At 34.2% G+C, this 23884-nt stretch overlaps 1 protein-coding gene across 5 annotated transcripts in view; it reads left to right on the top strand.

Annotated features, from left to right (window-relative positions):
- The window catches only part of CNTN5 (contactin 5), a 603192-nt gene that overhangs the window by 428798 nt on the left and 150510 nt on the right, over positions 1-23884 (top strand). For all 5 annotated transcript variants that reach the window (XR_005628589.1, XM_039718730.1, XM_039718731.1 and 2 more), the window contains one exon: positions 13414-13617. Coding sequence is in view for 4 of the 5 variants with exons in the window: in XM_039718730.1 (XP_039574664.1) it covers positions 13414-13617 (204 nt within the window). In the remaining variant the exon portion in view is untranslated. The remainder of the gene's footprint in view (positions 1-13413; positions 13618-23884) is intronic.

Here is a 23884-nt window from a genome sequence, read left to right as displayed (position 1 = left end):
ATCACATCCACTTTTCCTCAGCTTGTTGAAAAGATACCAACTAAAGTGTTGCACAAATGCTTTCTGTGACAATGGTTACACAATTTGTAAAACAGCAACAGCCCAAGGTTCACAGATTTAAGACTGATGTCACATACAGCAGCTACAATCTCGGAGGTGCAGGGCTCTCCCACTCATAGCAACTTTTCTATTAGAATCCATTCACTGTTTAGATCTGATGTTTTACTAAGCTGATGCCCAGAAAAATACATTTCACTGATATGTCAGTTTGCTAAATGTCAGAAAGCCCATTTTGTTTAAGTTAGAAAATTCCTAATTAATCCTAATTACCTCTCCATATCACAGAAAACAATAGAGCAAGAATGCACACTTTAATCTGTGTAACTAAGGAGAAGAAGCCAGAAAAACGATGCTGATCAGACAGCTGAAACAAGAGGAAACAGAAGGAGAAAGAAACGAGAAATTGTCTGTTTCTAAGGTTCCGGATTCTAGTTTTTTATCTCCATGACCTTTGTGATGAAATCTTAAAGGATGTTTAAAAAGGGATGAAAACAGGGGAGTTTTCAGAAAATGCAAATCATCCCACACTATGCATGATTAGCTGAATTCAGTAGTGGTTCTGGTAGAGATGACTACTGTAAATGTGGGGAGACCAGTTTTGATTCAGAGGAAGAAGGCTTTGGACAAAATTGATCTGAGTTCTGCCAGATACTATTAATAAGTTTCTGTATATAATAAAGTAATTTATTCCTTGTTTTGTAAGTATGAAAGTGAACTTACAACCATTTGAGGTGATACAAAGCTTAATGAGACATAGATTTTTTTAAAGCCTGATTTAATCAGTTCAGGAAGATTGTTCCAAACAAATTAAGTGGTATGAATGGTTGGGATACCTCATTTGCATTTTTCTTTTTCAAAGGCAAAACTATAATTTGTTCAGAAATACATATATATATATATATGGATGTATTATGTTTTTTTTCCTATAATATAAAATTATAACTAGTATGAAGGTAGTTATAATTTAACATTAAATGTGTTAAAGGCAATTGCTTGGATTTTTCAAGGAGAAAATTACTGGATAGGTATAAGCATAATATCATAGGAATTCAGACAGCAATCTGATTATAGCCAAATCTGAATCATTGCACAGCAGCACACATACATTCTGTGTCTTCTGACAACAAAATATATTTTCCAGAGCAGTAATAGTGAAAAAATGACTTTTTATTACCAAAATGCCATCTTTTTAACAATTTAATTATTAATATCACACTTAATTCTGATAATTTGATTTCCCATTCTATCTCCCATGTTCTTATGCTCTGTTTCAATACTGTTAAAATCATTGTCATGGCTTCTTGTTGAAGCCAGTTGATATAATTCCTGTTGTTTTGATGCTGCTGCCCCAGAGTGGAGAACCTGCACCCAGAAAATTTTACTTAATTTATTGCTTTATTAAAGCATTAATTTGCATGCTATTTTTCCTCTTTCAATAAGTGAGAAAATGTCCTATAGGGAACTGCAGGAATAAAAATTCAGGAGTAGGAAGAGAGAATGGAAAGAAGGACTTAGGTAATACTGATAAAGTATTTAACAGCTTGGCTTTTCCTGCAGAACTACAAAGTCCTCTAGGAGTTTAGCAAGCTACTCTCAGTCCTGAAGGGTCTATTTTCTGCTCTATCAAATGCAAGAAGAAAGAAACAATACCTGTTTTTCACAGGATAACAGTGGATGATCTATAAAGAAAACATGAAAGAAAGGCTAAAATTGCACTGATTTACAATCCAGATCTTGTGACTTTACAAGATGTAGATCTTTTGTTGCCCTAATCAGAAGGAAAACAGAATAAGACTCCTGAAAATTATGCACATAGTCAGCAGAAGAGATTGAAGGACTGCCTGTTGTTTGCTTTATTTTATTAATGACATTTCCTTTAGAATAAACAAAAAGAACGGGATAGTTGGACATGCCGTCTTCCTTTTGATAAATATGTGTAATGGAACACATCATAGGTATTTAAAATGTTTCACTTTGACTACTATTGCTAAGGATTTGAGGAGGGGATACATAATCCTGTGATACTGGTCTAGGCTAAAAATAAGACAACAAAAGGCTACATATTATGTCTCAATAACAATTATGTGACAAGTAGAAGATGGGTGGAAGCAGTTCACTGGGTTTCCAGCAGTGCAGAACAGTGTGCACAGGGATGCAGCTGTGTAATGTCTGTATGTAGAAACAGGTAGGAGTTGCATTCTCAACACTGTTACACTTTAAATGATTTATTGTTGCTGACGTTATTTGTCGTGATTTATTTGTACAACATGGCTGAACAGCAATATCAGCATTCTCGGGCAATTTGCTAATGTGACATGTTTCTTCCTCTTTGTCTGCACTTTATTTTTTAATTAAGGTGGAAAAAAAAAATCATCTGTCACCATCATTCTTAGTATCTAAAAAAAATTATTTTGTGAACTATAAAATTGGTTTTATGCTATTCTCTGAGGCATATGTTCACCAGTTCCATTATGTTCAGAAAAATGTAATGGCCAATCCATTCCTTGGTACATTTAAGACTAGAAAATATACCAAGGAGCTGAGCACTAGACCGTTAACATCTGGGGGATTATGAGATTTATACTGCTATTTTGTTGTTCGGGTTTTTCTACATGCTTGAAAACCATATTCAGAGGGACAATGAGAGAACAGCTACCTGTCCTGCTAATCATCCACAAAGGTCCTAAGGATTCATTGGCCTTAAATTTTGTGTGTTTTGGCATTTCTTGTAGATGTAAAAAGAACTGGTGAGAAGAGGAGCAAATATTAGAAATTAAAAGAATTATGTGTTAGTGGAGATATCGATTTGACTATGGCTTAATTCAGGACTGCTGGGTAGCCACTTCCTTTTATTACCTTAGGGTAAGAAATACTATAGGACCAAAGAAGCAGGCCCAAGAAAGATTCATCAATCATATTGTGTCATGCTCATGGTGGAATTCACCAAGCACTGACCTGCAGATAAACTCAGAAAAAGCCTTTATATTTATATTAAAACACTTAATATCAAGAGAATATAAAGCAGAGAGGCAGTGGGCTATGTCTTAAGTTCAGTGTGTACAGTCATGCAAGGGTAACTCTACAGACTCCAAGTACCCACATTTTGACAGTACAATTCCTATGACAACAACTACATGTATAGACTGGTGAATTCTGCTAAAAAACAGTGTTTTGAAGTATAAACTAGAACTCTACCTGCCTTTTATTTTCATTTATATGCCCAGAAGCCTGAATTTAAATCTTGTTAAAGAAATCTTTCTGCTACTATTAATCCTTTCTGGCACTAGGAATCAAGGTGACTGAGGCGTAAAGGGACAAATTTAAATTGCTTGCTTTCTTGTAAGAACAAGAAAATGAACTGAAACATATATATAAGCTCCTTGAGAGACTGATACTATTATAATTGAAGTACTAGTGAGTATTTGTAGCCAAATGACAGAATTTGCTTGACAGAGTTTCTTCTGCTGAATAAGGAAAATTACACATTTTACATCTCTCAACTGAAAAAGCGTTAAGACAGACCAATATTCTATAAATTTGGATGATCATCATCCAAACATTACTTCTGGTTTATTGTTTTGAAAAATGTCCTAGTTATGCCTCCAAAATGCATTATCTATTGGCATCATTGTAGTAGTCATAAAATGAAATTCCCATGTAAAGCAGTTGTCCCCTTGGGTGCAGGACTCCAAGTTCACTACAAGCAACAAAGCTCTGGAGTAGGATTTTTCATCATACTCATCACTGTATCAAACTTAGACAAGAGCAGAGAGTGCTGAAGTAACTATCACCATGCCATCCAATTGTAGAGAAAATCAAGTGTCATAGCATGATTAGAGAACAAGAGAAACATAAAGTGTGAATGAAAAAAAAGGAAAAAAACCCTTTAAATTCTTTTGAATGTTTTGTCAGAGAAAACAATTTCGACACATACTCTACACAGTGATGTTTACCTAGCATTAAACAACATACTTACTATTTTCCAGTGCCACATTTTCATAGGAATGTAATAGTTAGTTAAGCATTACAACAGAATTTTTGTTCATTCAAATTTTTAAGAAACAATCAACTTGTGTTGTAGATTCAACACATTTCCATCATTAAGAAGGTTCTAATAATAATAAGCTATCCAAATCAGAGTTTATCAGTGATGTTTTCTGCATATTTGCCTTTGACAAATCTTATATTTCCTGTAGGTCAGTGATTACAAATGCATAGGTTTCCTTTAATTGTTAAAATGATCAGCAGCAGAGGACAAAGAATTCCACATCTGATCCTCTTGATCATGTTGTGCAGTCAGCTTTTATTCCCTTCAATGCACAGGAAGTGAATTTTGAGGTTAGTCAATATATTTTAGTCAACCTGTTCTTTTATAAAATATGAATTTGAATTCTGGATACATTACAGAAACTTTGTTCTCTTGGTCAATATAAAGAATTATAAAAATGGGTTTGTTTGACTGGATACACTTTCTTCTAATATTGTTAATTATATCTTACTTTTTAAATTAGATATTAATCAAATCTCATGTCACCCATTGAACTATTTCATCTAAGATTGAAACAGATGAATTTTTAATTATGTGTATCATTTTGATTACCCTTTCTAATGATAGACCAAATTTAGTTCTTCTCTTTGGAAATTACTAATCATAGAATGATTTAGATTGGAGAAGACCCTTAAGATCATCAAATCCAGCAACCCTAAGTGCCATGGCTGTGTGTCTTCTAAATACCTGCACAGTTTGTAATTTCAGCACTTCCCTGGAAAGCTTGTTCCGATGTTCCACATTTTTTGTGAAGATTTTCTAATATCCAATTCAAATTTCCCCTGGCACAACCTGAGGCCATTTCTTCTTATCATTTCAGTTTTTGCTTGAGGGGAGAGACTGACCTCCACCTAGCTACAATCTCCTTTCAGGTAGTTTTAGAGACTGAGATCTCCCCAACCTCCTTTTCTCCAGGCTGAACACCCCCAGCTCCCTCAGCTGCTCCTCACAGCACTTGTGCTCCAGACCCTTCCCCAGCTCCGTTGCCCTTCCCTGGACATGCTCCAGCCCCTCCATGTCTTTCCTGCAGAGAGGGGCCCAGGGCTGAGCACAGCATTGGAGCTGTGGCCTCAGCAGTGCTGGGTACAGGGGGACGGTCACTGCCCTGCTTCTGCTGGCTGTGGATGTTTCAGTAGTTTCAATAATGATTCTCTAGTGTTAATTATTTACATTATTTAATTTTATTGTTCTTTATCACCTTTTCTTTCCCCTATTTTCCACAGCAAATAATTGGCATTTGTATTATCTGGTGTGCTATAAACCACAGAACATAAATTTATATGGAGGATTCAGGAATTTTCCATATAAGTATTGATTTCAATTCCTAAAAAATAGAAGAATATTAATAACAGAGTTGTTGTTTAAAATCTCTTAATTTCTTTTAAAAAATTATTTTTAAACTTTTTATGTAGCTTTTCTGTCTTGTGTTGAGAATTTTCTGTTTCTAGTGTTTGTATTCCTGAAAAAATTCTTCCAAATATTATCAAAAATTTATTTGTTTCTCCCATCAGCTTTTTTCCCCATAAATTTCTGCCATTTAAACGTCTTCATTATTTACATAACTATTGTTCTTTATCACCTTTTCTTTCCCCTATTTTCCACAGCAAATAATTGGCATTTGTATTATCTGGTGTGCTATAAACCACAGAACATAAATTTATATGGAGGATTCAGGAATTTTCCATATAAGTATTGATTTCAATTCCTAAAAAATAGAAGAATATTAATAACAGAGTTGTTGTTTAAAATCTCTTAATTTCTTTTAAAAAATTATTTTTAAACTTTTTATGTAGCTTTTCTGTCTTGTGTTGAGAATTTTCTGTTTCTAGTGTTTGTATTCCTGAAAAAATTCTTCCAAATATTATCAAAAATTTATTTGTTTCTCCCATCAGCTTTTTTCCCCCATAAATTTCTGTCATTTAAATATCTTCTTTATTTACATAGGAGTATATATTGATAAAATGACCTTAAAGTATGTCTAAACATTTCTTTACATGAAAAGGTTACTGAAAATATATATATAATTAAATTTTATTTTTTGGAAGTGTGTGTGACCTAGAGGAAAGAAAGGAATATTTAGCATGTGTGAATGACCCCTACAAGAGGTTACAATTACTACAGAGCACAGAATGAAAATCAAAAATGATCAGTGCATTGGAGAAATGGCTTACAAGGAATCACACTAAATTCAGCAAAATTCAGATTGCTGTACTTATCAAAGATAAAATATACAAATAGAATAAAAAGGAATAAATAATTAAAGGGCAAAAAAAAAAAAAGAGTACTTAGTAGAATGGATAATTCAGTAGTAGAATTCTACGACATCCTAAGAGAGCTGCTACCTGTGGAGTACGTGTGACTCTTGCTCCACTGCTCAGTAGTGTTGATGTCCAGCTTTGGGTCCTACATTATAAGATGTAGAAAAGCAGTAGAGTTAGAAACAATAAAATTAAACAAAGGATTAAAAATCAGGACTTCTGACATAAAGTTGAAGGGATTTGGCTGATCCAGCCTTTGAAACAGAAGTTTGATATACAGAGAGAAAATGGTATTGCACTGTAGCTGAAAAAGTTTAATATTGCTTTCCAGCAATGTGTTGTCAGTACTTCCAATGTGGTATTTGGTACAGGCAATAAACAGTATTAAAAAAATATAGAGACAAATATTAAAGAAAACTATCCAGTTATCCAAGCAAAAAAAGAAATAGGTTATTGTGAAGATCTAAATTTAGGAATATAAATCACTGAACATTCTTTAAGAGTGGGCTGAGAATATTTGGTCTTGCCTGAGGGCAGAAGAAGGGCCTGAATAATGTGTGGTTTTAATAACAGTATTTTGACATGTTCTGGAAAAGGTTTCTTTTTTATTATGAAAATCATACCAATGACAATCAAATACAATCATGATAATCCAATATCGTTTCAGAGCAGTGTATTTTGTTGTATGCTATGTGGTCTCTTTAAAGAGTGCATGTATGAGAAATACATTTCATCAGTCTTTATATGTTTCAGTGATTGGCTACATTTCATGCATATTAAAGTACAAATGAGACGACTTTGGCTGTCTGCACTGGTAACAACAATACAATATCTGCATCCTCCAGAACAAGATGAATCCTGACAGTACACTTACCTTTCTTGAATACTTTTAGTTATTAGCTGCGTGAGTGGTTATGAGAAAAAAGTATTTGGAGATTTATCACTGTAATTGAATCTGAAGAAAGACAAACACGTGATTGGTAGAATTGTGTTTCAGATAAGTGAGCAGTAGATACAAAGCCCCCAGAGAAGGAAATAAGCACTTTCATTTTTAACTGATAAATCAACAATATCTGTTTGTGGGTGTGTTACAATGCAACAAATAAATTATGTTCATTAAATATTTTCTTGGAAGATTAATGAGCACTGATAATAAACCACAGCAGCACAAAGAAATGCACCACAATTATTTATCTGGTTGCACTGGGAGGATAGAGGAACAACCCATTCTTATCATTCATTTTAGCTAAAAAGAAGCCTCTTTTCCTCTTAATGTGAAGTGTTCCCCACCATTAGAGGGTACTGCATATTGCACCCTTTTTGTCTGGATAGTGTACAGAATATTGTGAAAAAAAAGTTCAAAGCTGGGCTTAATATAAAATTAGGCTTTACATTTTCAGAACGGAAGATGTAGGCCTATATATTTTCTTAGACTTTATTTCATTCAAACAGAGTAGTTCTAAATGCTAAAGGAAAGGCATCTTGCAAATTTCATTGAATAGATAGATAGATAGATAGATAGATAGATAGATAGATTTCAATATTTTAATATATTTGAAATTTATATATATATTTAATATATAATATATATAGTAAATTCAGCTTGTACTCTCAAGTCCACTTTTTCTGTTTTACTCATTTATTAATACATAGCAATAAAAGCTTCTTCAGATTTGCAAAAATTTCCAGATTATCTCAGATTTTGGCTGTCATCAGGTATCAATACCATTTATTCATCAAGTACTGCCATCTTGTGGAATTTGAGTAATCAAAGCACATTCTAAATGGACGAAGGGAAATATATTTTTCCAATGGGATCTCCCACTACATCACAAAATAAAGTCTAGAACTGGAATTATTTCTTGTACAAACATTATAACTCCACAGAAGTGCAATTATGGCATGGGTATTTTGCGTGTTTTGCCCTTGAATAGGCAAAATTTAGCCATGTTGTGGACACTTAGGTTTTCATTGACCTTAATAGAGTTTATATAACAACCTTCCTGTTGTGTCTTCACTTGCATCCAAAATACCACTTAGCTAACAGGACTGGTGAAGAGGCTGTCCAGAAACTTCATGTTAAAAAGATGAATGGAGCAATTTCTTAAGAGAAAATCCCTGAAGCAAATCCCAGGCAGTAACAAACACAGGAGAGAATATTTGGTGTTATCTGAATGCTTCAGCACAGCTCTCTTTACAATACTTGAGGCATTATTTCATACTGACCCACAGTGACAGAAAGAATTTTGCATTACCATAGTACTGACATTTTCTGCATCAGAATATCTCCAAAAGCACTAGGAAAAATGCTGATATGTCAGTATTCCAGCTTCATCCATTATGGGAAGTACATCACATTGTGACAGTTTAGGAATTAGTGTTGTTTAGCAGAGAAAACAGAACTACAAAAATCATTTAAGAAATTATAGTAAGCAAGATTTCACACTATAAATTAATTCTGTCAGGAAATAGATGGGCTTTTCTTACTACTTCATCACCAAATGACACAGATTTTCACCTATATAGCCTAGTAAAAAGTACTTAACAAAATACAGAAACAAATTGGACATTAGGAAGGCTACATTAGGAAGGCTTTCCAAATCATCTTCAGAAAAAAAGATAAATATTTCCTTAGAGAAATCCTTCTGTAAACAAGGTTGGTCATTCAGGAATGAACTATCAGTTTTGCAGTTACCAAAAGGACTTATATAATTTTTGCACCAAGATTTTATATATAACAGAATTTAGCAGCAACTCTTCTGCAATACATCATTTCTTCATCTTTTTATTCCCTGTTTCTGTTTGTGTTGATGCAAATATCTGTGGAAAACTTTATTTTATGTTGGCAGACAACTGTAATTTCCAGGAAGGGCTCTGCATCCTCTTTGTCATTTTGCCATTGATGTCACATTAAAAAAAAAATAAAAAAAGATGGGCATAAAATAAAAAAAAACCAAAACTTCACACATTCTGAAAAAAACTCCAAACTTGGGTATAATGCAGTGTTTAGTTTTCTCTTTCGTCTTAAACTTATTTTTCCCTATTGAAAGCAAATTGTGTAGAGCATGGAAAAACCATTTACTAAGTTTATTCTCAAAAGCAGATGACTTCATTAGGTCCATATCTAAAGTAATTACTTTCTGATTTTAAAGTTCTGGTTTGGTTTATTTAGATTTTGGTAGCACTGATTTTAGCTTAAAAATTTCTTGAAGGTCAACATTATTTATCTGTCAGGCTTGAGACGCATCTCTGGAGTTCAATATCCCATTGAAAAATAATGTAATGACAGTTGTATTTGTGCTTGGCCAAATGACACTGGTTATAAAATCTTGTAATATAAACCATTATAGGAAAATTCAGGCTTGAAATTCAGTAAAAACTGCAGTGAACTGTGTACAAATAGACTTAATGTCATCCATTTGTTCTTTGCTTCTTCTAAAATCCTGAAAGTTCACTGAGCAGTTTACCATTTTGTATGAGTAGGATTTCAGATAATATTTAAATGCCTTTCTTCTTGCAGTTTATATGGGTTCCTGTGCTGAACTCCTGTAGAACTTGTGACACATAACTACATCCCCATTGTTTCAGAATATTTTATTGTGCATGGACAGTATAGATTACATGCTTGTCTACAGAGAGACAGCTATGGTTTCAATGTTAATTCTCCATTATTGTCTTTTCATTAGGTATTTTTTTCATATATGTCTTTGCAATCACGTGGGTATTGGCTTATGCTAAATACTGACAGTAGAAAAACAAATCAGCAAAACAAAACAAACATCCGGATTTTGTACTTGGCCAGCCTTTGCTAGCAGTTTTGGTTTTTACAAACTCTACCTTGTAATTTTGCTGGCATGCAAAGTAGAAACAGTCGGAGTCCAAGAATGTGAACAGCGATACATGATTCATCCTCTTCTTGTGCTGCAAATTTAGAAGTGTGAGATATTTGCACAATGGATCAATGTCAAGGTACACCCATTTTCCCTTAATTGCAGTCATTCTGTGAACACCCTTTTGTAAAATCACTTCTGCAAGATCATCCATCTCTTTCTGTCAGCTAAAACCTGTGGGGTCCCCAGTTCCCAAGCCAGCTGTGGTGGTTTCTGACTGGTCTGCAAAATTTTCCTGAGATATTTCCACTGAAATGTATGCATAGTGTATGGACATGACCCTCAAAATTTTATTTAAGAATCTGCTGAACTCATTTACCAGGTCTAACAAGAGTACAAAAAATCATGAAGTGTCTAAGGGATTTTTAACCTGCAAAGGAGACCAAGAATTCTAGATGCATTCCAGATCTGAGCATTCAGATGCATTCTTCAGGTATTTTAAAGGGTATTCCTGGGGTTTTGCTTTTTAGAAATGAAAAATAGGAACAATTCTTTCAATGTCAATGGGCTGACAAGAATCAAGAAGTAAACTGTAACACTGTTTTTCTGGACTTAAGAGTTTGGGCATCTGGATGGAATACAGATGCTGTAGGTGTGCACAAAAGGAAAAAAAAAAAGAAAAAAAAAGTGTTAACCACAGCTTTATAGCATAAATGCTTTGAGTTTCAGGTTTGGCAGGTGTTCTGTTACTTTTTGTCTCAGTACCCTATACCAGTACACATTCATCTATCATGCCATTTTTAACAGCAAAAATAATTAAGAAAGTGACAAAATGACAGTATCCCCCTGGATTCAGCACCGGCAAAGACTAGGTATTTTATTTCCTTAGAGGCACAAAAATTTATTGCCTGAAATCTGTTCCTTAGTATTAATTCTAATTAATAAATGAATAATTAATTGTAAGTGGTTTTAGGCTATGAATGGAGAAAATTCTCTTCTCTGTGAACTGCCAGTGAACCCACACTGATGACTGCTTTGGATTTGCTTTGAACTACTTTTAAACCAGAGCAATTAGTGAGACTGATTACTTTCCATTTGAGTTAGTAACAGGTCTTCAGTTAAAGCCTGTGTATTTTCCTTGAACTTGTGTATTCATCATCACTTTGTAGAATTTTGTACTGCCATTAATCTTTTTCTTTTCCAGATAAAGTATTATGGCAAAATGTGGTAATAAAATTTTCCAAGACATGTTTGGGCCATAATTAGTATTTTGTCTGAAACACAACAGAAGAGGAAGGAAAATCTGAACACTCAGAAAACTCTCTGAGAGCTCTTAATTCCTTAGAGTCCTGGGTAGCCACCAGAATTACTAATAAATCTAAAAAAGATTTTAGCAAAAAGTCAATGTGTGGAGTTTAAGTCCTCATTTTGAGATTTTGAAGCAGTCTTCCCCTCCTGTCAGCTATGTTGAGTCCTTTAACACAGCATTTTTATATTGATACCATCAGGGTTTTTTCAGAGAGATTTTTCATCTGATTTCAAAATTAAACTTCCTAAAAATTGTTTCAGAAGATACTGCATCTTTATAGCACTCTACACACTGTTTGTTTATATTGGTTGAAAAGCAGTCATTGTGCTTCTCTGTTCCTTTCTCACTACAGTGTCAGGAGACAGTACAAAACAAGGATAGAAAGGACAAATCAGTTGGAATTTCTAATTCTCTCCGTACTGTTGTAGTCAAAGTGCACATCTAGCTAAGATGTAATGTGTTTCACACTTCTTATACCAGTTCCTCTCCTATCATTAAAAGAATACCACATAGCAAAAATTAAATTTTGAGGTGTTTCCTCTCACCACTTTGACTCTTTCAGAAATTTTCAACTAACTTTATATCAAAAAAACATTTTTACTTCATGGGGATGAAAGTATGAGAGAACCAGACTGACATACTTGAAATTACTGTCTTCCTGTTGCTGCTGAAGATGAGTAGTTACACAAAAAATTGCAGTCTAAAAGCTTGAAATTTGTTATACCAGTCGAGCAGTTTGCATCTTGGAGCAGTAGTGGGTACTTTACATTCCTGGACTAACTTCAGCTTTTCTCATTTTGAAGTCATACAGGAAGGAGATTGTGGAACAAATAATCTTACATCAGATGTTCTGGTTTCAGTAGTGAACAATATTTTTTTAAAGTGTGAAGAAAGAATGAAACAATGTAAAATAAGCTCAAAAGGAGAACAATGTATAAAGAAGTATACATAGGGTTAAGGCTTTAAAGCCAGAGTTGGTGAAACGCCACATGAATAATTCCCTGCAAGGAACATCCTGCTAAATCAGAATCTCATTAACTTTACTGATACTTCTAATGTTGAGGCAAAAATGAATCTAGGTTTTTATTAAATCATTATATAATCTCATAATAGGAATAATAGGAAATACCTTTTTTTTCCTCAACTAATTATTATGAGTATAAAGGGAAAAGTATATAATGTCCAGGTAAATAGAATAGATGATTCATGGGATAAAAATAAGAACCAAGGGACAGGATTTAACTGCTATTTTTAAAAGTCACTGATTTGTTGGTAGCTTTGGTTTAAGGAATTATTCATTGATCATAGGGATTTAAGCTGCATAAAGGAAAGGTTGAGAAAATCTTCAATGAAGCAGATGTAGAAGATAGAACTACAAGATAGTAATATTACCTACAAGGTAGGTTGAACAGTTGCTACAATCTAGTGACTTTAAAAACAAACATTCAGAATGAAACTTGTTTTATACACATACATTTGGAGAAGTCATCCATAGCTCTGTAGGAATCATCTTGATATATTTCCATGCAAATCTGAACAAATAGAGAAAATAATTCTTTGGATATTATTATTGGTTTGGCCCAAAAGACTAGAAAAGGGATTTATTTAATATCTTATTGCTGTTTTCTGAGTCTGATGAATAAATTAATTATTTCACCTGAACTAAGTTTGTCTTCACAAGGAACTTGTGGATTCAACATTTATGTTATTTTCAAAATCCCAAGGGTAGAAAAATTATATCCTCTTCAATTCTAAACCAAACAAATTAAAAGTTTTTAAAAGCTTTAACTTTTTTCCCCATAGATTATTGGAAAAAAGCTAATGAACATTAATTTAATGTATCTATTAACATGACACAGTATTGTTTCTGCAATTACTTTATCTTATTTTCTTTTTGTGTTCTTTTAGAGATCATCTATAGTTGGGTATTTAATGAATTCCCATCTTTTGTGGTAGAAGACAGCAGGCGTTTCATCTCTCAGGAGACAGGCAATCTCTACATATCCAAGGTGCAAACATCTGATGTTGGCAGCTACATATGCCTGGTGAAAAACACCGTGACAAACGCCAGAGTTTTGAGTCCTCCTACACCTCTGACACTGAGAAACGATGGTAAGAAAGGCATTCTTTCTGGGTGCTACATGAGAGAAAAACACCTAAATAAAAATAATTCATTTAAGAACAATTATTTTATTGTTTTTAATTTTATGCACACATTTGCTCTAAAAAATGGCAATGGGAAGTTGTGCATGGAGGCAATTTCTTTAGCAACATCCAGACATTGTGAGAATATTTAGATCTGCGAAGGCTGAAGTGCAAACTGACACCTCTTGTTGCATTTTATTTAGAACAGTTACTCCACCTTGCTCTTCTGATGTTCTGTCACTGACAGAGAGAAGAACATCTCCTTTATGGGCAATGTCTGTTTCCTTAGGGCTCAGTTCAGTAGCCTCAATCCAAGTGGCTACTGCCACAATGACAGTCAGGCACCTGAGACACCCCCAGGGAATTGGCAAATGTCACATAGGGGATACAGGCAGCTGTAGGATGCCAGGAGATCATTCACGTATTTGGCCACTGTGCTTAAAGACAACACAAAAAAAAGTTTCCCTAAATACACTGGCAGCAAAAGGAGTGCTGAGGAGAATCTTCATCCTTTTCTGGGTGCAGAATGTGCCATAGTGTCCGAAGTCTGAGATACTTAGTGCCTTCTTTGCCTCAATCTTTAATACCAAAAGCAGTTGTACTCAGGATAACCAACTCCCAGAGTTGGAAGTTAGGGGTGGGGACCTGAGGGATACCCCCATAATACAGGAGGGAATGGTTAGTGATCTGCTATGCCAATTAGATACCCACAAGTCTTTGGGCCTGGATGGGATGCACCCGACAGTAATGAAGGAGATGGTGAAAGAGCCCAGCAAGACTCTCTCAATTATTTACCAACAGTCCTGATTATCCAGAAAAGTTCCATCTCACTGGAAAATAGCAAACATGAGGTCCATTTGCAAGAAGGATCAGAAGGACAATCCAAGTTCTGGGTTCTGCATTTGGGTCACAACATGGGTCACAGCCACCCCAGGCAGTGCTATAGACTGGGGGCAGTGACTGGAAAGCTGACCCGTAGAAAAGCACCTGGATTTGCTGGTCAACAGCAGCTGAACATGATCCAGTGTGTGCCCAGCTGGCCAAGAAGGCCAATAGCATCCTGGCCTGGATCAGCACTGGTGTGACAGCAGGAACAGGGCAGTGATAGATTGTCCTGCTGTACTCAGCACTGGTAAGGCCACAGCTCACGTACATGTCCTCTTCTGGGCCACTCAGTCAAAAAGAGGATATTGAGGTTCTGGAGTGAGTCCAGTCAAGCTGTTAGAGGTCTAGAAAATATCTGATGAGAAGTGGCGAAGGGAGCTGGGATTGTTTAGCCTGGAGAATAGGAGGTTCAGGGAAGCATTAATCACTCTCTACAGCTGCCTGAAAGGAGCTTGCAAAGAGGTGGGTGTCAATCTCTTCTGCCATGTCTCAAAGGAACAGAGAAAATGGCCAATATTTTCCTTCTTTCCAAGATGTTCCACATTTGCTTATGCTTTCTAGTTCCTCACAGCAGTTCAGCACATGTGAATTCACACATACATAAATTAAAGACAAAACGAGAAAGTTTTGAAAGTTTTCTTTTGTCTTGCTCAGAGCTTTTTCTCAAACTAATATTAGTCCTATGCTACAAACACGTTACAAAACCTAGATTTAAACAAAGATGACTTAGTTTAATAGAGTAAATTTAAAATATGTTGACCAATTAGAATGAAATTAATGTTTGTTAATTGTAGCAAATTTAAATTTCCTTCTGCAGAGTATGTAGCCTCTACAGCAAAAAGGTTCTTTTTTAATATATCACTTCCTATTTTCTTTTGTTGGTTTAGTTCCTATGTTATTATTGAGTTTCAGGTGTTTAATTTTACTGACATAACATAGTGAATCCATATAACATATCTTTTTGATATTTTTTTTTTAAATTAAAATGCCCAAACATTGACTGCCTTTTTAATGTGTTTGGACTCTGAAAAAATATAATTTCATTGTCATATTTATTATTCATATCTTACTCTATTTATTCTTTTTGATATTTCATCATGCTTTTATTTGGTTCTGTCTTGCGCAGAAATTCAGCAGATTAGTTATCTATCTTTTACTGACCATACATAGGCACACAACACACTAAATAAACTGAGAGAGTAAATAAGGATAAAGGCAGCAGTCTACATCACTGAGCTGAGAAAAAAATCTATGAAGGAAAACTCTGCAGATTTTTTTTAAATGTCAAGTGGGTAGTAAATACCAGCCTCCAGCAAATTTTTTGTTTCACGGCTGGCTGTCACACCACTGTGATAATCCAGCCTTCTGAACTGTGCTGGAGTACTGGGGAAGTGTTTGCACATAGATGAACAGCTCCTCAGCAATTTCCCAGTTTCCTGACTCATTTTTTCACACACATGCATTTCTACTAGGCTTCCATGCCTTAATTTTAATCTGTTGGTATTTATGAAAAGCTCCTTTCTTGTCATGGAATTCTTCAGTACTACTCAGTAAATTGCTTGCTTTCCAGTATGACTGAGCAAGTTTCTCAGTGAAGAAACTCAACTTTCTACCTAACCTTGCAGTCTCCACAAACATACCTTGAAAAAAATTGTTAAGGAAAGTACTGGTTGCTAAACTGTATTATTTGGGACATCTGTGTGGTTCTACCTTCTCCACATAATGCAATAATATGTATTTTGCAATATGCAATAATATGTGTTTCTTTTAAAAATTATCTGGGATTATAAAATAATAAAAAAATTCCATAAATCATACTGTACTTTTTCATTTTCATACTGATGGACTTAGGCAATAGTGCATTGTCCATTGCCAAATATTAAAGGGTCATGACAACCTTTTTAAAGTATGCATTCATTATGTGCAAAAACACAGAATAACTGTAGAAAAGTAGTGCTGACTACTTAAAGAAAATTAAAGTAATTTATGAAGAAAGAAACTGCTGGGAATAGACTCCAAGAGGGAAGTGAGAATTTTAAAATGTCATTAAAACAAACATTAAATTACCTGAAAATATACTCGATTCTATATTTGCTGAGTTGTGTTATATATTTTTAAATATGCCTTTTTAAGCGTTTTTTGGCATAAAATTACTTGAATTACTTTGAACTTTTCAAATACTCAGGTTTAAAAATAATACATCTTTCTGGGTTCCAATTCTTGGCATCACAACTGACATTACCCTAAGCAGTCAGCACATTTGTTAGAAACCACAGGAAGAGCCTGTGGTTTTAAACAGCTTTTACAAATAGCTCTATATAAATAAAACAATTTATATAGCATGTATTCTCCAAACATATATATCATTATCTCGAAAGTACTCTAATTGATATATTTATCATCATTCTTAGATTTTGATGTATATACAGTACCTATGCTCAGGGGACTAGACAGCTTGTGACAAAGAGCACTTCCATGACAACCCTGGTCTCTATTTATCTATGAGAAAGAAATGCAGTGATATTAAGGCATTCTGTCAAACTCTGAAAGACTGTAAGAACTTACTGGGATTTTATTATTCTTTTATTTCTTCTGTGATATGTCTCAAAGGGGAGCTTAGCTGCTTGATATGAAGCAAATTAAATAAAAACATCAAGAAATCCTTCAATGGATTCTGAATAAAATGAATACCTCATTTGTTCAGATGTCCTTGACAATCAGTCATTTCATATAATTCAATTTCACTTCAAGCTGCGTTATAAAAACACCCTAAAATTTTGAGAAGATAAAAAGTTTCAGGAGGAAATAAAAAAATATGCATAATTTCATTAGCTGCCTCATAATGCATTACAAACTTTGAGGAAATATTTGATAACTGTTTACAAATAATAAACAGCTTTGTTAAATTGTATCTTCAGAGGCTTGGATGCTGATTGGGAGCAGTAAATTTTCTTTACCCATAAAAATATTTGAAAGTCTTTTCAAAATAAGGAAATAGAAATCTAGGGAGTATAAACACTTGATATTTCAGTGCATAAGACAGTTATTTCAAGTTGACACATTTTTATTCCAGTTTTTCTAACTTTTTTTATCCTTTTTATACTTTGGAAAGTATGTTAACTTTAACCTTATTGCAGTATAGTAGCAAATTATGTAATTACTATTTTAGCTCTGTGCAGACACTGCATATTAGCTTTGCTATGGTGAAATTTCCAGAGGAAAAAAAAAATCCACAACAAACCTGGAGAATTTCAGACATCAGAAGATACTTTCTACTATGTTCAATTACAGCAAATTAGTTTAACCTCCAGATGTTGGTATGTCTGACCAGACATACTCTCATGTAACTGACTTTCAGATTTTTTTCCATGTCTTCATAGTCTGTGAAGCAGTGAACTGAATTTTGTCTGTCCTCATTATATTGAGTAATTCAATGTGATTACTAGTATCACATAATGATGGAGCATAGAGTTATCAAGGTATTAAGGATGTTAATTTCTAATTTTCCATGATGAAATTTGATCTGTATATGCTTTTTGAGCTTAAACTCTGGGATATGTTGCTTGAACATCACTAGGTTGTCTAAAGATCTCTTTACCAGCATGAAGGCAAATTTGGAAGAAATTATAGCAAATTCCCAAGTAATAGAAATCAAGCAATAAAAATGCCCAGTGTAGCATAATAAGGTAATAAATAAAGCTAGACCAAAATCTGCAGTTTCAGATAGAAACTGTAGCTGTACCTATCCCAGAAGAATGCTGACAGCTGATAATTAACTGATACCTAATTTTTTTTTAAAATTGCTTAAAGAAGAACTGTAATGGTTTTGGCCTGTCATTCCTTGCCTTTCTCTGTTTTTTTTTCCACTTTTATCAGTGGTTTTGTCCTCTAATGGGGTTATTCATATGGAGCTGAATTCTAGAAAGTGCACCTGAATTTTAATAGGGGTTTAAAATATACATTCAGCTGTGACTTCATTGTGCTATGTTTTCTGGATTTTCCAATCTTGTAGGCTTCCTCTTTCACCTGGGTTATATTACAAGCTTTTGCAGTAACATTTTGTATTTGAATTTTGTCCATAAAAACTGTATAGAGACTGTAGGAACTCTTCTTACTCAGTACTCCAGGGCAGGAATCAAACCTGAAGTAATCCTGCTTTGATTTTTTTTTTTCAAGCAGAGACAGACTGTCTGTGAAAAATCAAGTTTGTCCTTTAGTGGTGTACAAAGATTGATAACACTGACAGAGACATGAATGTATGCAAGGTCTGCTCCCGGGGAAGGTTGATAAAATGGCAATGTCCCTGGACAGCCATCACCTGGTAGTAAATATGTTTCCCCTGTAAAACTGTAACGAGGTATTTTAACGATGGGTCACTATGAAAACTGAAAATAAAACTCTTCCTATAATCTCTACTCTATTCTGCATGGGTTACAGGTATTTTTGTACTTTTTATCTCTTTTGTTCTGCTCTTGTACCAAGGTCCTCCTGCAATGTTGCCAAAATATTAGGATGAAAATCAGGATTAAGAAATGTCAGTATAGTCTTATTTCAATTTAAAAAAAGAAGGACATACATATAATAGGATGAGGAAGGATTGTTGGTTTTGTTTGAGATTTTCTTATTTCCAAAATAATAACTGTTTTTAAATTATTATTTAGAAAATCTGTTCCAGTTAGCAGCAATGGTTCTTACCTATAGGCAGAAAATCTATAGGTAGGCAGAGAATTTTATAGAGGGTTTATTTTATATACAATAAACCTATTACAGAGTGTTTATAGGGAATATATAATATATATTATATAGATTATATATTATATGGAATAGTTGAAGAACATTCTCAAACAGCACACAACAGTTCAAAGACACTATTTGTAAAATATTTAATTTAAAGAAGTAGAGAGACAAAGTAACTTGGGATGGTCTTTTGACAACGTAAAAGGGTTGAACCTAGGGGGCTGTGGGACTTTTACAGGAGGAAAACAGGGGAAGGTTGGGAAAATATGTTCCAGGATTCACTGTAGAGCAAGAATTCTCTCTCTGCCAATGTTTGCATTGAGTTTAGTCTGCTTTTGAGTTCTGTTATGGTAACTTCCTTAGAGGATTTGTAATTGCTAAATCTTCCCATTAGTTTACAGAAGTACTATGTGCTGGAAATGCAATGGTTGCTTTTTTAAATTAGCTAAAATAGCTCAGGATCCTAGCCATGTACCCACTTGCACACCTTCTGCACTTATGTTTTCTCGTTTCATTTTTACTCATGATTTATGAAACTTGCACAAAGAAAGAGTGGTTAACTGATCCGTACATAGAATATACAAAGCCTAAAATTACTGAACTTGAAAAAAATGTTCTTCTAAATTTGTCAGGATTAGGAATGGTGTTGCATTGAACTATGACTATGAAGATTTCAGACAGAACTATGTTGGTAATACTTTAATTCTTGGTGACTAAAGTAAAATTTGTGCAAATTGATAATGAAAGTAACCTTTACAGCTGCAAATGGTTTCAGAGTATGAAGAATGGTCCTGAATGTTGTGTATCTTAGTGTCCCAGGATCTTAGATAGAAATTCACCAGTGACTGCTGCTTTGCAGTCATAGAGTATGTCATACTATTCAAACAAAAATTACTTGTCAGTTTGGAATTCTTGTCAGTACCAAAATAATTTGATTATGAACAGCAGGAGTTTTGCTTGAAATTAAAACCGCAGCAAGTAGGTAACAGAATGTATCTATTGGGTCTAAAATAATGGCTATTTCAATAGTTGTTGCTGATGACAGAGAAATTTTAGTTTGGCCTTTCATATTGAGAAAATAATAGATTCTTTGTTTTGCAGGGTTATATGGGCAGTCTGAATTGAAAAAAAAATTCTTATTTAGGAAGCTTTTCCCAGCTTATTAGATACAATGAATATTAGAGCAACACTATAAGGTGCCGTAGAGTTCTAATTGATCAGAAGAGAGGGAAATACTCTCTCTGGACATCACAATATTTTTGACACTTCTGGCACCTAGTTGGAAAGGGAATCTTTTGTTTTCATTCTGTAAAATAACTTTGCAGGTTGCAAAGAAAAAAAAAAAGCTTAAGGTCATATTTGAGGTACAAACAATTATGTAATTTCCTGTAGGAAAAATGAGATTCCTAGAGAACTTTCATCAGGAAGATAATTACAAACCCCATAAAAATTAGATCTTTGTCCTAATCACTTAGATTAAATAAAATTTGCCAGGTTTCTGAATATCTTTTGTGAGCCTGTCCTGGATGAATATCAGGCAATTGGAAAGGAGAAACAATAAACATTGTCCAGTGATGCCTAAAAAAAATCTGACACATATTTCCTGTGTCAAGTTCAATATAATCTCATTCCCTGTAAAAACAAAATGGAACAAAACCCCCTATGATTTGGTTTTCATTGAGCTAGGCTTCCCAAGCAAGATGTTGACTGTGTAGTGGGTCCTTTTTGTTTCTTGATGTGTATGGCTGCTCAGCAAAATTATCTGCATACCTAGTCAGTGACAATGTTCAGATTTTCATGTTTAGCTGCAACTGGATATGCACAAATCTTCATATTGGAGCATTGTGTACAAGCCACTCACGTGTGCTCACTCATTTCTGAATGTCTGAAGTGTGAAGTTTGGTTTCATCCAATACCAGATGTGCTGGATTTAGGAGAGCTTAGATGCCATTTTTAAAATATGTAGGAAATTGATGAAGTCTACCTTATTACTCACTAAAGACTTTTCTACACAGAATAAGGCTGCAGACTTGGTCATAGTCTGCTCAACATCTTCAAACATATGTGAACAAAAGTCTCTGCAGCCCAATCTGTACACTAGAAATTTTGGTCTCTCATTTGAAGAACTAAATAATATGCCAATATTTCCCTCATTGCTTATTCTGAGAGTTTCTCATTGCTTTTGTGTTTTGAGGGTTTGGACTCAGTTCCCATTATTTCATTCATAAAACACCTGCTTTCAACTGAAAATTAAGTGCTTTTGGTTGTTTTTAATGTTTAAGAGAGACAGAAATCTTATTTGTATGTATGACATACAAACATTTAAGAGTTATAAATAATAATGTATTTGAAGATAGTAATACTATCTCTAGAAGGGGCTTTCTGGAGTTCAGAGTTCAGTGTAACTGATAAACTAGTGAAATCAAGTATGAATAAAATCTGGATTATAAAATGGTGAGAGTAAAGTCATGTTTAAACTTTAAACACTTTTTATTGTGCTAAATGTGCCTTTCTTTCATATTTATTCCTTTAAAATTAGGAATACATGAACATCTTATCCCTTAGTTTTAAATTAGAGTTTATTCCCTTCTTGTGCTGTATTCATTATGATATTTTTTCCAGACACTGAATTGCCAATTTTTCTCTTATATTGGGATATATTCCAGTAAAGAAGTCTTTCCATCCAGTGTTATGCAACAGGATTTGCTCTCTAACATACAAAAACAATGTTGGCTATTTAGCCTTAATTCAGTTTAGTGCTTAGTTCAGTGCATTACAGAATGCAATTTCACATGAGCATTTTCAAGGCTTCTCAAATGATAAATTCATAGCTCAAAACCTGGTTGAGAGACATTTAGGTAGAAGGAATCCTGTGGACTGTTACCTTAAAACAACCATTCCACACTAAATTTCTAGGGACTTACAGCAGGTGCTGGTCCTTCCATTTCAAATAAGATTAATAGAAGGTGAGTCAATAAATTCTTCCCAGTTCATTTAAAATCTCTTCTGCAGACCAGATACAATGATGGGCATCGTCATTATACTTTAATTAATTCAGTTTGTGCTGTCAATTTACTGTCATTGTAAATGTGTTCAAGGCTCTCCCAAACAAATTTCTGGAGACATTTAACCGTGCAGGTCTTCAAAGAAAGTGCTAAATATTCCTTTACCACAAAGGGATCCACATTTTAGACAACCTTAGTTTTCATCGCAGGTTATAGATAGAAGAAGAAATTATACATAAATATTCTGTAAGCAATTTCTTAGGCAAAATTTTCTTGGGTTTAGATACATATTCACACAACCGATCATCATTACAATGTGTTAGGATACTCAACTTTTGATCTGTAAAATTATTAAAAAATTCTTATTCAGCAGGATGAGTTTATCATGACTCAAGAGGTTTCCCAGAAACTGAGAGGAAGATGCAAAATAGTAAGAATCCAAATTAAATTTGTCTTTAGAGCTTTATTCAGGATATAAGAAAACCATGTTAACATTCCTGCATCATCAGATTAAGATCAGGGACTTCTTTGTACAAACCTCTCAGATGAGCATTCTTAGTCACAGAGCTGGGAGGGATTTATCATTTGTTAACAAAATAATGGCAAGTATCAATCCATGCCTAATCTTTCTCCTGGGCAGGGAAAATATTTGGCTTTCATTTTCTCCTGAGCATTCTGATGATGTTTAGCCAGGAATCTTAGAATCTTTTCTATCTACTGTCCTAAATGTTTATCAGCCACTTATTCAAGCACTGCCTGTAACCTGTTCCATTCAAAATTAGTCCCCAAAGGAAGTTAAAGAGCTATTACTGAAAGAGTATGTAACAAATACAAATCACTTTAGCTGAAAGGATTTAAGGAGCCTTCATGTTTTGGGACATGCAAGACGGTAGTTAAAATCTGGAAGATTAATGGAAGAAGCATCAGCCTCTACACAGCTTAATAAGAGGATGGGTCATGATTTCTCAGCAGTCAGATATTTTTTTGGTCTGTTGAAGGAAAAATTCCTATTGTATAGACATTGCGTTTTATCCACACTCTTCATCTGAGGTTGTATAAGTCAAGGATTGGCAGGCTAAATGAAGAGGTAGAGCAGTCCTTTGCAAAACAATAATGTCTGATATCCTGTCTGTAGTTCTTTCACTTGTTCTTAGCTGAAAGGACTGAAAATCAGAAGGTGATCTTTCTTCTTTATTCCAGTCTCCATTTCCATTAAATGGCCCCTAGTGGATAATGTAAAGAATTTTAGCTGCAGTAATATCTGTAAATGTTTGAAATTTTATTACATCTATTCCTGTGATATGTAAGTGCCTCAAAATCAATATTTATCACATTGTTATGTCATCTCTTTTTTTTAATAGAAAATTGAAATGCAGACATAGCTTAGTGTTCATAAGACATTGAGTAGCAGAGTGTAGAACTCAAGTCACAGATTTACAGTAAAATTGCAGGAAAAAACTTATTAAATGAAACCCCTTATTAAAAGTAAACCTGATTTTTTGAATACTTTTTTTCTGTACTTGGGTTGAAGAATAATTACTTTGTGATAACTGCACCATTGTAAAAAAAATCTGAAGGAGAGATCTCTATAAATATAGAGGTCCCTT

The sequence above is a fragment of the Passer montanus genome, unplaced genomic scaffold (assembly GCF_014805655.1).
Source record: "Passer montanus isolate IOZ18808 unplaced genomic scaffold, ASM1480565v1 scaffold4, whole genome shotgun sequence".
Lineage (NCBI taxonomy): Eukaryota > Metazoa > Chordata > Aves > Passeriformes > Passeridae > Passer > Passer montanus.
Note: the sequence above shows the minus strand (reverse complement) of the source record. Positions and strands in the feature narration are given on the sequence as shown.